This window comes from Nothoprocta perdicaria, unplaced genomic scaffold, assembly GCF_003342845.1.
Source record: "Nothoprocta perdicaria isolate Ctin4 unplaced genomic scaffold, notPer1 scaffold_0, whole genome shotgun sequence".
Classification (NCBI taxonomy): domain Eukaryota; kingdom Metazoa; phylum Chordata; class Aves; order Tinamiformes; family Tinamidae; genus Nothoprocta; species Nothoprocta perdicaria.
In genome coordinates, this window is record NW_020454092.1 from 11,447,388 (window position 1) to 11,462,231 (window position 14,844).

Below are 14,844 nucleotides of genomic sequence, written 5' to 3' on the forward strand. Positions count from 1 at the left end.
GCAGGATGGCTTCTTTGTGTCCCGTGAAAGACAAGCCCTGAAATAGGATATTGGAACACCTATTCAATATGTTTGTGTAGAACTGTAGCTCAGGCTACTTCAAATGATCACTTTTGATCATTTTTGATCACTCTCAGCAAGAGAAGAGGTGAATGAACAGTTCCATCACACAGGCTACGCAAAGAGCTGCCCTTAAAGCAAATGCTGTGCTCATAAGAACAGGATAAATCAACACACTTTGCTAAAAATGTTTACCCTTTAAAGAATAGTTACATCCTGTGCTATCAAAGTATCAAAGGAGATAATGAATCACCAACATAATTCAAGAGACATGAGTTTCCCATCGGGGCCAATATTCCCTTGACCGTGAGCAGACCGCTTCCCACGTACCAAATTTCTGAGCCATCCACAGCTACAAGGGAGCACCACAACCACAACCTGCTGCTCCCACTACCTGCAGGGCAGKTGCTAAGGTAGAGACCAAAACCTGGTCAACTTTCTGGCTGTGATGATTTGTCTCCGGTTTAACTTGACTAGACAGCACTGCTGCTGTTTGCTAACACAGTGTTAAAAGCATATGTTGTAGCTTATTAGGACACAGAGATTTCACAGAAACCGCATGGCTTTGAGAAGGTATTAGCACTAAATCTGCTGTCTCTCAAGCTGGCCACGGTAACTAAGGCAACCTGCTTTAAAGGTAAGGAGTTATGAGAAACCCCTGCCAACGCTTTTCATTTAACTATACAGAATATGCAAAAGAATTCCTCTAAAATACCCACTTAATGATAGATACCATTTAGTGACAGTTATCAAAATGTTCACTGAAGATGACTTTCTATCTTACTTGCAGCTTCAGAGCTTGTGACCAATGTGGGAATTCTCACATTAAGTACAAGTTTTGCAAGAACACTGTGTCTTTTCTCTGTGTATCCACACTGAAGTAGTAATACACATAGAGGGTTAAACCCACTCTCTGTGTTAARAAACTTGCTTCCATGTCAAGACCTGATAAACGCAGACACCTCCACTGGAATTCCCTGTGGCCTGACGGGGATTTATTGCTTAATAATTTTTGTTCTCTCCATGCACACGCTGTTCATCCTTTCAAGCAAAGCCACAGCCAGACCCTGAYGACTGTAATACAAAAACCTGGCATCTAATCCTGCTCTCTGTTTGCACGTGAAACACTCTAGCCCAGTTTGGAGTGCATTTCCCCAGGGGAGGCTCGCATTTCCCATTCTGTTGGGCCCTGTCCAGGAATGAAACCTGAGCTGGGCAGATCACACGAGCCTGGGTTACACTGTTTGKCCAGGAATACTGTTTTGGCTGGGGAAACGTAATTTGGTCATGAAAAGAATTACGGATGTCATGTTTTGGGAATCGTCCCATGGGCTGAAATCACCAGCAGCCTCTGCCCACTGGTGAGATAGTGACCAGCTCAACTGTGATCAATCCAGGATTAACCAGTGTTATCCATARGCCTGGTTTGGACTGGTAGAGCTAACTAGACATCTTCCCCTGTGGGCAGTTAGGTGCATGCGGAAGACTTTGCACGATAGGGCTTTAGTTGGGAATACGTGCAAAGCTGTGAGGGTTGTACCACCCCTGCTCTTAAAGGCCCTGCCTTCCGYGCTCGCTCCTCGGTATCCCCCCAGGCTGTTTGCTTTAGGGCTTCTCGCTCTGAGCTTGCCCCACGAGCAGGGCAGAGGGGCYCTGCACAGCTGGCACTGTAACAAAACCCACAACAGCGACGGGTTTCTCGTGTCCTCTTGCTACAGAGGATGTTCATGTGAGGACACAGTAGTGGAACATGGAGCACAGGGCACCAAAGGGGAAGGGTGCTGTGCTCCCATGCTCCTTGCCCATCCTAAGCCCTTCCCACCAACAGATCCCCCACTGTTCTGTGCTCTGATCCTGCCARCCGCAGCAGGATGAGCAGAGCACTGGGATAAGTTCTTTTACACACAGATCATGTAACTGTCGAGCGTGAGGATGCGAAACAAAGCATCAGCTATGGCAGCAGCCGAGGGAGAGGAGAAATAAACGTCCCTGCAGATGAGAAGCACTTTTCCCAGGACTTAGTCGGGGCTTTGGAGCTGTCAGCTGCTCGCTCTGTGGATGCCTCAGGTGTCCTCACACATCCACAGGCCCTCAGGCCCCGGCAGCCGCACAAGCAGCGGGTGCCACCTGCTGAACACAGCGGGGTTTACACTGGGCAGGAGATGGAGCGGGCGCTGCTCAAGAAGCGTGTCCTAAACCCAACTGCCTGTGGCAGAGGGGAGCTACTGCAGAGGATGGCTGAGAGCAGCTGGGACCTGGCCACTTACCCATGCATGTTGTCATGATGGTTTAACTTGCATGGCATCCTTATTATTAGCATACATACTAGATTYGGTAGGTAACTTGCAAGCTAGACTGCAGAAAAATAACTTCTCATACCAAAAGTCATGTTTTAGACTGTAAAATTAGAAATTAGACAGCATTACAAATATAATGGAATCAGTGGGGAATGGAAATGAGCCAGACAACTACAGCTCTTTCTGAAAACCCTTACTGAACACTTTCCTCATTTCACTGTATGTTTTCATCTCAGAAGCAAACCTACTTTTGTTTAAAATTTCTGTCTTGCTATAGGATGGATTTATTCATTTTGTTCCTGTCTCAATACCTGTATCAACAGCAGGATCTGGGAGGACAAGTAAAATGCCTTCAGTCTAAAAGCATAACTTTTTGGAGGACAAATTATTTAATATATTTTGTTGAATCAGGTACTGATAAACAAGAAAAAAAAAACAAGAAAACCAACAAGAAAACTCTAGAAAAAATCTCTCTCATCCTTTTAAGGGGCTTTTCTACTTTGCTGAGTGAATGAACATGCTGTTACATGCTACTGACACACATCAATTTGTAGAAAACTACCTTTCAAGCTCTTCATGTAGTTACAGGACAAGGTTAATAATTTATGGTTTAGTCTGTAATCGTAACAACTTACATTTTGCTGTGGTTTAACTGCTTGAAGGCCTTGGCTCACAGAAACCTCTTCCTCAGGGCATTGAAAGTGCTCGGAAATCGTTGAGCTGCAGGGACTGAGCAGAAGTGCCTGGTCCAGAACCTGGCACATCCCCATTAATGGTGCTGGACACAGCAGGGCTCAAGGCTTGAAGGAAGTGCACGATGCTATGGAAGTGCTTTCCTAAGCACTGCAATCTGCTTTCCTTAAGCAGTGCTGCTCCCTTCGCAGTGAAGYGTCCTCGGGGGCTGAAAGAGGCTAGACACAGAACGATGAATTTCAGGACAGAGGAAAGACACTTAGGGGTATTTAGTGGGTTTTGGGAAGCTCGAGGACACTGGGAGCACTTGAGGAAAGCAGGAGACAGTGGGGTAAGCCAATGCTGCAYCTCTTAACCACAAAGTCCTCATGAAAAACAACACGAGATTACAGTAAATTCAGTAAAACCCACCCCAGCCATTTCCTCTTGTCCCTTCGACACAGACAGCTGGGCCCTCTTGGACAGAGCAGAGTTGTTATTACCTGCCCTCCAAAAAGGGTGGCAATGTCTCCCCAAACCCGGCATAACCCAGCTGGCAGCCTGTCTCTGAGCAGCTGTGCCCACCTGCACCGTGTAGTTACAAATCCTCCTCGGGCTCTGCACAAGCAAGGAAATACCCTGGTTCCCTTTTTATACACAAGTCTTTCTGCGCATCTGTTCAAACTCATTGCTAGAAAGTACCAGCCCAGTCAGTGCAGCAGCACGAGCAATGTTTGTTCCATGATCATTCTTAAAATCTCAGAGTTTGGAAATCCCCCAGTTTTCCCTCTCTTCTCCTCTTTCTCTCCTCTTTCTCTCCTCTCCCTCTCCTCTTCTCTAAAACCCTCACTCAGCWGCAGTGCTGAACCCCTCCTGGGCCTCTGCTACAGGTCTTCCCCTCATCTCCTAGTGGCCTCTGCTGGCCAGGACTGAGATGCTGGCACCTAGCGAAGTAGAAGCAATCCYGAATCCCACTAATATTTCCATAGCCATTTTACCAGTGACAACACAGGAGGCATAGTCTACAGCAGTGCACATGGCAAGCATGCACATGGCAGGTCAGGCACTGACAGCAAGACAATAAAAACTAAGTAAATGCCTAGCACTGCCAAAATGCTTAGCAGTGGAGCCAAATTAATATACAGTAGCTCATTGTGTGACCTGCAGTTTAACAATACTAATGTTATTAAAATCCCATTTCACTATAGTCCCATTTTGGCACTAAGATAAAGATTCCAGTGTTTACATCTAGCTGAGGGCAGCTATCCTCTTTCATCAACTGTTTTCATCTCTGCAGATAGCAGAAAGACCTAGCTGAGATAAACTCTCTCAATACTAACAAAGTGCTCAGCATTTTTTACTTAAAAAGAGGACATTTCCAGCGCAATCCATTTGCTGCTGCTAGTCCTGTCCCACTCATCATTGCTATGATGTACCTGGTGTAACCTTGCTTCCAGACTGCAGTAAGATTGCACTCACTGAAAAAGTAAATGATTAATGGTCATATTGCAGCCCTTTTTTTGAAAGCCTTGTTTATCTTCTCCCATTTTACAGGTTAGTCCCTGAAAAACATGATCTAATTTAAAGACAGATGCAATAGGTGGAGTTGCAACAAGTGGAGTTTCAACAAGTGTACAAACAAATCAAAGAGATTAAAGAATATGTAGTGGTGACCTCAACTATGCAAGAGAGTTTGTAGTTAGTTCATTTTTAATTTAAGAAGGCATAAATAGAATAAACAAAGCAAAATAGGCCTTGGGAGAGAAGCAAATGCTATTTTACCGTCAGGATCAGTGTGCAGTACATTGGCAACTTCACTTGCCCTGGCTTCACAACAGCAGGTTCTGACTGAATACTGAGCTAGACAAGTGCACAGACTTGCTTCTTATCTGGATACCCAACAGGAGCAAATTCAGGGAGAGACACGAGCCCAAATACCCTAAGGTTCATGCTGAGATGCAGCTCAGAGAAGGGGCCAAACAAGCAATGCAGCCTTGCACTGCTGGCAGATGGTAAATGTAGGAGGTCAATGTAATTAGCAAGAGGCTGAAATGGCTCTTTACCAGTGGCTACTGGTAAAGGCAAGGAATGGAAAGTSAAGTTTACAGGCCCAGCATTTTACATGAGATGATATATAATGGACCAGAAAACACAGAGCTGATGGAGAGAGATCCATAATATCTCAATTCCTATTTAATATTCCTATTTAATAAATGAGCAGAAAATTCTCTCTAGAAATACTGCTCCCATTATAGCTCTTGTTTTGGGCAAGAAATGTTTCTACCAAAAATCTAGAATAAACCTAGAATAAATGAACGGTATAAATCAAACTCACTGAAGTCAAGCTTTGGACATGAATTGCTCCCATTCACTCACCCTTCAGAGTGATCATGCCAACCCTTCCATCAAGGGCAGTTTTATGCCAGAGATGCCACTAGGAGGGCTCTCAGAGAAATCAAAAATATCATTTTGGTTAGTCAGGACTTTAATTCAGAGATCTTGTTAAAAAAAAATCAGAAAAAGCACATTTTGTCTTCTGAGCCTACCTCAGAAAAACATGGCTTCTTTCCTGATGTGCTCCATTCATTACTGTAAACTCTGCCTTCTTGTTTATTTTCTTTTTCTTTTGTATTCTCCCWATGCTAGGGAGTATAAATTACTGGTTCCTAGAATAATATGTATTACTCTGGATTTGGATCTTCACCAGCAGAACTGCTCCACTGTCTCAATCATGACAGGAGAAATTGGAGATTGAAACAGAGTCCTGTTCAATTCTTTTCAGGCTGTTCTTTTGTTTAATTCGTTTCAAAACAAGTGGCATTTGGGCTCCTTGGACAGTGGCAGGCTCCTAAGTATATTCTACAAAATGGGGTCCTCACATGTAGGAAAAAGCATCCTAGATGAAGTCTCTGACCATAACGATGATTAAAGGAACTACCATGGCAATCACTCGGGCAGCCAGTCCAGTAGGACTTCCCGCTTGCTGGACAAGCACCAACTGGAGTTGAGCTCTGGGGCTGAATTTGGCCCACAGTTTTACATGTTCTCTGAGCTGTCCTGGGCACTAGCAAACAGTYTCCAGGAAGGCTCTTCCGTGGCTGTGCCAGCAGCTCAGAGCTGCACTCAAGGTGTGTGAGCAGAAGTGCAGCCTGGCCTGGGTTGSAGCCCAAGCAGCCCTGGGCCTGTTTGGACAAGGAGAGCATTGGACATCCCACAGCCCTGGAATCTGCTCCCTGCCACCACGGACACAGCTCTGCCTCTGAGGTACTTACATGTGACTGCAGCAACTGCTCTCGCTTCTGCRCTTCAGTTCCGCTCAGCAGCTTCAGATGCTCAATTCCAGTCAGTCTAGGTATCATCCTGTGCTTTGAGCCCCATACAGCTACAAAAGGAAATAGAAATTGCCAGTTATGAAGCATTTATTTCATGTGGCAGCTGAAGATCCCATATTTAATGCTGCCAGATTTTGTTAAGACTCAAGTTTTCCTTCAAGCAAACTGAAAATTCAGTTTTCTCTTTGTATTTTTCATGGGAACATGATAAATGAATTTCCTTTCATTTAAAGGAATGATTTAAAGGATAAGTGAATGTCTGACTCACTCCTGGAAAAGCTACTTTACAAATACTACCTCCTTTCCACAGGAGACAAGCTGTTCTCTCTTAYGTTACTCAAGTAGCTGCAGACACATTAAAATATATTGCTAATTTGAAGTATTTCAAAGTGCATCAGATACACAGCTTACAAAAAAAAGTTTTTATCAAGCCGTAGTACAAATTGTTGTCTTTTAAGGAAACCACTCAAGTCAAAATTCTAAAATTGATGAGAAACTGTGGACACATGGACGGGGACACCTTGCAGCCACAGAGAATTCCTGTCTCTCTTGGTGTCTTATGTTGATCACACAAAATTAGCCACTTTGGAAAATCTTCCCTATAAAGAATGCAGCTAATAGGATTAGATAGCAACAAATAAAATCTCATATATCTTTTTTTTTCCCCAAATTGAATGCTTGAGTGAAACAGTATAATCCCAATTTGAGACTGCTAAAATCCATTGAGACACCTGTTGAAATAGATTTTAAAGAAATTTGTTATCCATTTCTTGTAGCATGAACTAAAGTCTTACCTGGAAACACAAGTAAGGTGATGACACAGGTGATTCAGATGTGAATTCCAACAGGTTTGATGAACACACACAGTCGGAGTTAATCCTAGCATGCTGAGAGGACTGTATGAACTTGGGACAATTTCACAGTTAAGTGCAGCTCTATCAAAAACAATAAGCAAAAGATACAGATACGAATGGTTTTGTTGGAGGATAATCCCACAAATGATTATCTCTGTATTTACAGTCGAGCTGTTGCTGATAATCTCATCAAAGAAAAGATATTATAAAGTCCTAAACAAACAGCTGAGAACAGGTTATCTTCATGATACAGGACTGAAAACTGGTCAGGTCTTTCTGGCAAAAGAAAACCAGAAGTATGATAATATATTTAAACAAAGAGGAAAGAAAGACAGCCTTTAATAAGAAGCAAAGTAGGCTTCTTATTCTTAAATAAGTAGTTCTTAAAGGACCYGCCACAGTCCAGCATAACACAACAAAAAGCAAAGCTTCCATGTTCGATTTACGTGACAGAAAGAGGGCTCTTCTGGAGAATGTTTGTGAAAGGCAGCACTCCTTAAAACCTTCAGTGATTTAGGAGAGACCAAGGATCCTTCCAGCTGAAAGACAGTCTATTAGAGCCAGTGCAGCTTTCTGTGCTACCAAGTGTTAAGACAAAGAACCAACATTTCCAGCATTAAATTCAGTGATAAAATCTAAGCATTTTCAGGGCCCTCCTCACCCAATTCCACTCTCCTGGACTGTCTGAATGTCAGTAGTGTCTGAATCCTCCTCGGGTCTCTCACCTGCAAACAAGCCTTGCAAGATCGCGCCGTGACAAGAATTATCCTACTGCTATCAGTGGAAAGCTCCCTACTGTTAGACTTTTGCCTGTTATCTACTGTCACTGTTTCTGCTAAACTCTATGTTCTCTGTTTAGAGATAGGCAAACGTAGAAATTACAAAAATATACAAGAATCCAGAGATACGCAAGGCTTTCTAGTGATAAGTCATATATAAATGATGATATACACTGATCTGTGTTCTGCCTGCAGGCTAGATAAATAATTGCTGATGTAAATAGTTACTTTTGTCTCAGTGCTGCAGTGTCTGGATTTCTTTACTTTCGGTGGCCTCAAATCAGGTTGCAAACAGCACTTTCTCACATTTGCATACCCTGTTACACTCATAACAGAGACAAACTGGTAAATTCACTTGTTTCAGGGATAAGAGATAAGATTACAACCTTCTGCTCAGTGCCAGGGGTACAGTCTCATCCAAAAACTTCCACCTATAGCCAAAAAGCCTATGCTCAAACTAAAGCAGATTTTTCCTACRCAGACATCCTCCTTTGGTTTCCTTCACTATCATTTTATCAGAATTAGACTGCTTTGATTTGATGCAAAGCCCTTTTTGGAATACATTTTTGAATAGGACCCTTTTCATAGAGTTGACCTATTCTCAGTTCATCCTGTTGGGAAATGCTTTCTTCCCATTGAGTATCTATTTCAGTGTAATACATAAAATCCACCAAAACACGGACATCAGGCGCGCATCAGTCTCCAACTCCCAGAAAAGACATTCTAGACACTGAAATAATAACCATAATAATAACTTAGCACTTCTTTTCCCAAAGCATGTGATTAAGCTTTACTTCTCTTGTGTAAGAAGACTTACAGAATAGCAAATTCTGACATATGTAATAGCACTTACAAAGCCATGTCATGATGCTTCATTCAAAATGGGACTTCTTGTGAGTTTTGTATGTCTGTGGGGCTAGAAGAGCAGAAAAGATGATCATGCTTTTCCACTGCCACATCCTTGATCTTTCTCCAGCTTTTTGGTTATTCTTAGAGTTATTAATCTAAATGAGTTGGGCTGCTCCATCCTTCCATGAGACTGACACACTCCAGAGYAACAAACACAAACAACCTGTGGGGTCTGAGAGACTGAAAGCAGGAATCTTTCCACGGCACCAAATGGGCTGCTATGTCTGAGTTTCCTACTTCTGAAGAAGTAGAGATGCAATCTGGAAGGCAGGAGCCTTGAAGTACGTCTCTGCTGAAGGTAGGAGGCCTGCCCACAGCACAGAAATGTGGGTTTCAGTAAATATTGACCTGCAAACAGGCACTGCCAGCCCTCCCTGGGTGCTGGATACTGATGCTAGTGACCAGTTTGCTTTGAAGCTTGCCTGCTCTGCTACCAACATTTAAATAGTCCAGGTTAGCTTAAATCATTCCCCTCTGCAGGACTGCGCTGTTATGTGAATGCTTATGTTGGTGCCACAAATGCAAGCTCCTTTCTTCAACATCACCTGCTTTTAGTGAGGCAAGAGCATGACTATGAACCGACTAAAGTGACTGATAGGAAAATGATGCATCAAGTGCTGGGAATTGCACTGTAATTTCCCTCTTTTCTTAAGGGGCAAGAACTGGGAAAGCTGCACCATTTCCACTGGTGCAGATTAAGAGGGAGGAGAAGTCAGTACTTTCCAGGAAAAAAGGATCCATTGAGAAAGGGTGTGTGCAGGTGGCTGGAAAGAAAAGAGAGCAAGGAGAGAACAGGGCGGCTATCACCGTTAGAGCAGGTGCAGCTATTGGCTCCTCTTCAGCTGTTGGACAACGTTACCAAACAGCAACAACAAATTAAATTGCACTCCAGTGGATGGAGATATTCCTCCCATTGATCTTGAGGGGTTATTAGCAGGAGGTGCTGAACTCCAGGAATTCGAGAGCCCCCAGTCTGTTAGCTACAAGGGAATGAGAAAAAATGTGTGGCTTCTTCCTCTGGTGACAGACACAGTCTGTTCATCAACAACATTTTTGAGCATCCTGAACTGCACCAGGCCCTGCTGTATAAATATATGAAATGACTGCCCGTGACTGCTGACTCCCAGCATGGGGGACATCTGGGCCTACTGCTACCACAGGAGCGAGTCTGTGGAAAMAAGATGCTGTCTGCAGGGAAGGGCTCCTCGGGAGCCGGGAAGCGAAGCAGGCTGGTTTGAAAGCAATTCTCTCTTGGTACTTGTGGTCTGCTTTCAGGGTAACACACAGCGAACTAATCATGCAAATCCAAACTCCTGGGAAATAAGCCTTAGTTTCTTCATCTGCTGCTCTGAAACTCAGCCAATGATTGTGCGACCAAAATCCCTGAGATGTCAAAGTGCATTATTGATTTGCAGGCAATGCATATCAGGGAACTGGAGACTCCACACTGTGAAATGGTTATTAAGACAGTAATTAGCTGGTGGGAGAGAGGTATAATTTGGTTCAGAATTCTGAAGCCAGATAAAATCAGCTGATTAAAAATAATGCGATGTTAACTTGGTCCCTTGTGCAATTAAACACTCATAGAACCTGACTGAAATGTTTGGACCGGCTTTCTAACAGCAGGAAAAGCCATAACCATTKTGCTCATGACAGCCATTAAAAAACCTGGGCTCAACTAACAGCAAAATCAGGCCCTAGGAATTTAATTTCTTCAAAGATAGAATAAAGTGCCACTGCTTTTCACCCTGAGAAGCTCCCACCCACTCTAATCAAGTTTTAATCTTTGGAAAAACATGGAGGGCTGGAGCAAAACTATACAAGGCACAGGAAGGCAGCTCATTAGATGTTTTTTTCCAATGTATTTTGCTTTGGAAAAATACTTCCTGCCTGGTCTCTGAAATCACCTGGATTTTTGGGAGATTGCTTGATTTAATTTTCAAGTCCCTGCTGTGGCTACATAGACATAATCTGGAAAGGCCCTCAGGACCAATTGGCTTCTGCAGGTATGAAGTGGCACAAGAAAGCCTGATTAGGTGGGTCTTTTTTTTCGTCAAATAGTGTGCTCTGGTTCTCTTTTGTGTTCAAAGTTGCTGACACAATATTGCATTCATTTAAATTTTGACGAATCCAGCCTTCTCAGAGGACACAACYGTACACAAACAGCCGAAGGATGCTCAGTGCAGCAGTGTTTTCAGGAGACTTCAGACCAATTCTGACGTTGTAAAAATGACTCGAGATACTCGAGATGTTTGTAAAACAGCCTGCTACTGACAATGCCCCACAGTACAGGGCTGGAGAGGAGCTGTACGTGGCCGTAGCTCCGTCTTCCTGCTGGCTCTCCAGGGTCCCCCACCAAAGCAGCTACTCCTGCCCATGGCCTGGTAGCAGGCAGAGCTGCACCACATGGAGAAGGTTGTTCAGATGAGAAGAGCTGGCTCCTGGACTGGGCAACCTTGTCTGAAAGTGCCAAGGGAGAGGCTGCCCTTGCCCCCAGTGGACACAGAGGGCAAGGGGGGCTGAATATTGCATCTATTCTGATGGGGGCTCTGACACGATGCCAATGGAGAAAAAAATTTGCCAGTGCTGTGACACTGAACAGCTGTTGACACTGCTCACTGTTTTAAAAATCTTCTCTGGAGGCTTTTTACTTTGAAAAAAAAGTAAAAGAAAAAAAAATAGTGCAGGCTCATCCTCTTAAGGAAGAAGACTTATTCTGGGCAAGTGAGGTCAGTAATCAGTGCCCAACCCGATAGTGGAAAAGCAGAATAAAGGAGGAAAGCAAACATTGAAAAACAATTCTGCCTTAAAATCACCTCTAGACAAAAGCTAAGTACATCAGGGACAGTTGTGATTTTCAAGCGTCACAGAAGTCTGACTGGCTAATTTCAACCAAACTAAAGGAGCAGGAGAGGTTTCAGCAAGAGTTACAATCCTACCTGGTAGAACAGCTGGAGAGAAGCTTTCACATTGTGTCTGTGAGGGAAAGCTGCAGTGTGAGCAAAGCTCCTATAAGACAGCAGAAAACCTGTGCAGGCTTGAGATAAATGCCAAACCACAGGAAAGCTGGAATCAATGATACTTGTATTACAAACCCAGAGATAATAGGTTTTCTTCAGTTTACTCATGAAACTTGTCTCACAAGCTGAAAACACAATTTCACCCACTTCTTTACCTCAGATGCACATTGCTATTTTTCTCCCATCTCTCTTATAAAATATAATTTTCATTTTAAAGACCTTGATGGTCTTTCACTCATCATAGAAGAGTAAGTGAGATTAATACCCAGCTACCAAGCACTGAAGCTCACAGATAATTTCCATATAAAAACATTAATACATTCTTAATTTTCAAAATGTACCTTTTATTTGATTTAGATGGTAATGCTCATTTCTTATGTAATAAAAGGGAGAAGAGCTAAAGCATGAGTCAGTGCTTATTAACCTTGCTAATCAGACAGGCCTTTTTTAGCCAAGATAGATATATCTTAGCTGTTAGAAGAGATAAAATCATAATTTAGCCAATGAATCCCTTCTAAACACCACAAAAAGCAGTAGCTTGATCTGTAGCAAAAGGAAATAAACTTATTTTATGTTCTGCACATCAATTTAYACATTCTTACTTACCCACTTAGGTCACTACAAATGCAGGCCTTTGCTTCCTAGAAATACAGCAACCCACAAATCAACATTAGAATGTCTGGTAATTGGGCCATATATAATATTAACTGTCATCTTAGTTCACAATCTGAAGTACTGTGCTTAATCTGCACATCCGTGGGATTAATCTAGAACAGATTGATACATTTTCTTCAAAATAGTATGATTTATTTCTTCAATAAGGACATGTGATAAAGTCAAAAGTGCTTCAGTGCACTGGATGATGTTAGATCACAAATTCTACCACTTCATCCCGGTGAAAATTCCTTTTTTATTTCTATTTATTTTTGGCAATCCTTCAGGCTTTCATGCCAAACACAGAACAAGCACAGCACTGTGAATAATCATGAATTGCGGATTGTAATTCTTATAGGTTATATTCCATTCTGAAAGCATTCTGTAGTCAGCCAGGAGAATACTTAACTGGATCCATCTATGAAAATCATAGACCTAATTATTTAGCCAATTTCATCTTTGGCACAGCTGKATTTCCTCTGACAGATTATCACCTCGAATGGGTAAAAAAAATCAACTTCATATTACAAGGAATCCAGGAGGGATACAGGCATGGACAGAGCTCTGTGCATTACTGGCTGTTCAAACAGTCCCATTGGATTTGGAGCAGAATTTAGAACAACATGACAGCTTTCTGTATCTTGTCTTTACGCTGAACCCTGGTCCATAAAAGCTTTAAAGTACAGAAAGGAAGATCACTTACGTAGAAATGTGTTCACTTCTGCAAAGATCTGGTCTCTACCAGTGCAGGAACAGGATTAATTGTCCACTCTTTGGGGTGACAGCAAAACCCTGAAGGAGAAGGGAAGAAAAACGATCCTGCTGTAAGAAGATCAAATCTGGTTACTCTCATCACCACTGTTTCTGAACCCTTACTCCATCTCTATCATACATCAAAATCTAGCTGAYGCATAACAGTTCCTAAAGATCTCCAAATGCTGGATTTAACTTAAACTGTTAACAAATGATTTTGTCATGGCCATGTTAAGAATTATGTTTGAGTTTTAAAGGACCTCTTAAAAGATTACCTGTTTTCCTTAGGACTCCCAGTAGAACTCCCTGAAGTAGTACTTAAGCAGTCATTTGTAATCAGGGAAACTCTGTAGCTATCTAAACATAGATATCTATCTGTGCTCTGAACAGCCTATTGCTGAATAGATAGTTGTCAGAAAYGTAACAGTTATTGCTCTGAAGTGARCAAATATAGCATAACACAGGCTATTCTGCAGCTTCATTTTCACCCAATTTTCCCATTTTCTCTCTCCCAGGCCTTTTACAAGCTGTATACACTGCTCTTCTCTCTGAAAGAAACTTCTTTTCATGGAGGGTCTAAATATGTCTCAAAAAGAGTACGCCTCYTAAGGATGCAATATATTGCTTCCTTCATCACACCTTTTAGCACAGAAAATTTACACTTTTCGGCACAAGTAGCGTCGACCATTCTTCAAAATGAGCCACCAGCTACCTATGGATAAAACAAAGTTAGCCTGAGAGCCAGTTTGTCCACAAGAAAGTGGGTGACATCCTAGCTGAAAGGTAATACCTTTCAGCAAAACAAGGAATACCCCTTGTGCAGCAGGCTCCGTATTGCTCCTTTATCATCCCTTTCACACTCCCTTTTGTCAAGAGAGATGCTCATTGAATTAAAYCCTAAAAGCAGATAATAAAATCTGCTTGGACTTTATTTTTATGGACAGTAACACACTGTTTAGGTCTTCCCTTCCATTAACAAACTCAAGTGTTTGATTTAYAGTCAAGACAGAGACTCAGTGACTTACCTGCAAAAATTCAAATACAGATCGTAATTAAAAACCCAAAACTAAAMAATTTGGTCATGAGGAATTTTCATCTTTATTTGGAAAGACTGGACTGTGTACAAATCAATCTATTTACATGGGAGTTTCCAGTCCTTCACAGCAGTAAAAAATGAGCAGGCACATTGCTGGAGAATCCCACTGAAACCATTATTATATTTGGGGCAACATGCACAGTGAGAGTTCTTGACAGAGAAGGACTGGCWCTTCACTTGTCTTTGCATAAGAAGTTGGTGATCTCCTTGAACACAAGTTGAACAAGAGGCCTCAAACATTAACAGGATAAGAAGCATAAAAGCATGGAATTTATAAAATCACTCTTATTCCAGAATAAGGGCTTTATTGACTGCACTCAGCTTCAATTTCTCCACATGTTTTTGAACCTTCTCCCTTAGCCGCTCGTTTTGTGGATCTCTGCAAGAGATTCAGAAAATCATTTATATCTAAAATAGC

At 42.4% G+C, this 14,844-nt stretch overlaps 1 protein-coding gene across 1 annotated transcript in view; it reads right to left on the reverse strand.

The window, feature by feature from the left end:
• Positions 1-14,484: 14,484 nt before the first annotated feature.
• CFAP221 (cilia and flagella associated protein 221) overlaps positions 14,485-14,844 on the reverse strand; it is an 18,255-nt gene continuing 17,895 nt past the window's right edge. Inside the window, exon 24 of the mRNA XM_026035106.1 lies at positions 14,485-14,805. Within this exon, the coding sequence (XP_025890891.1) occupies positions 14,712-14,805 (94 nt within the window). The 3' untranslated portion in view covers positions 14,485-14,711. The remainder of the gene's footprint in view (positions 14,806-14,844) is intronic.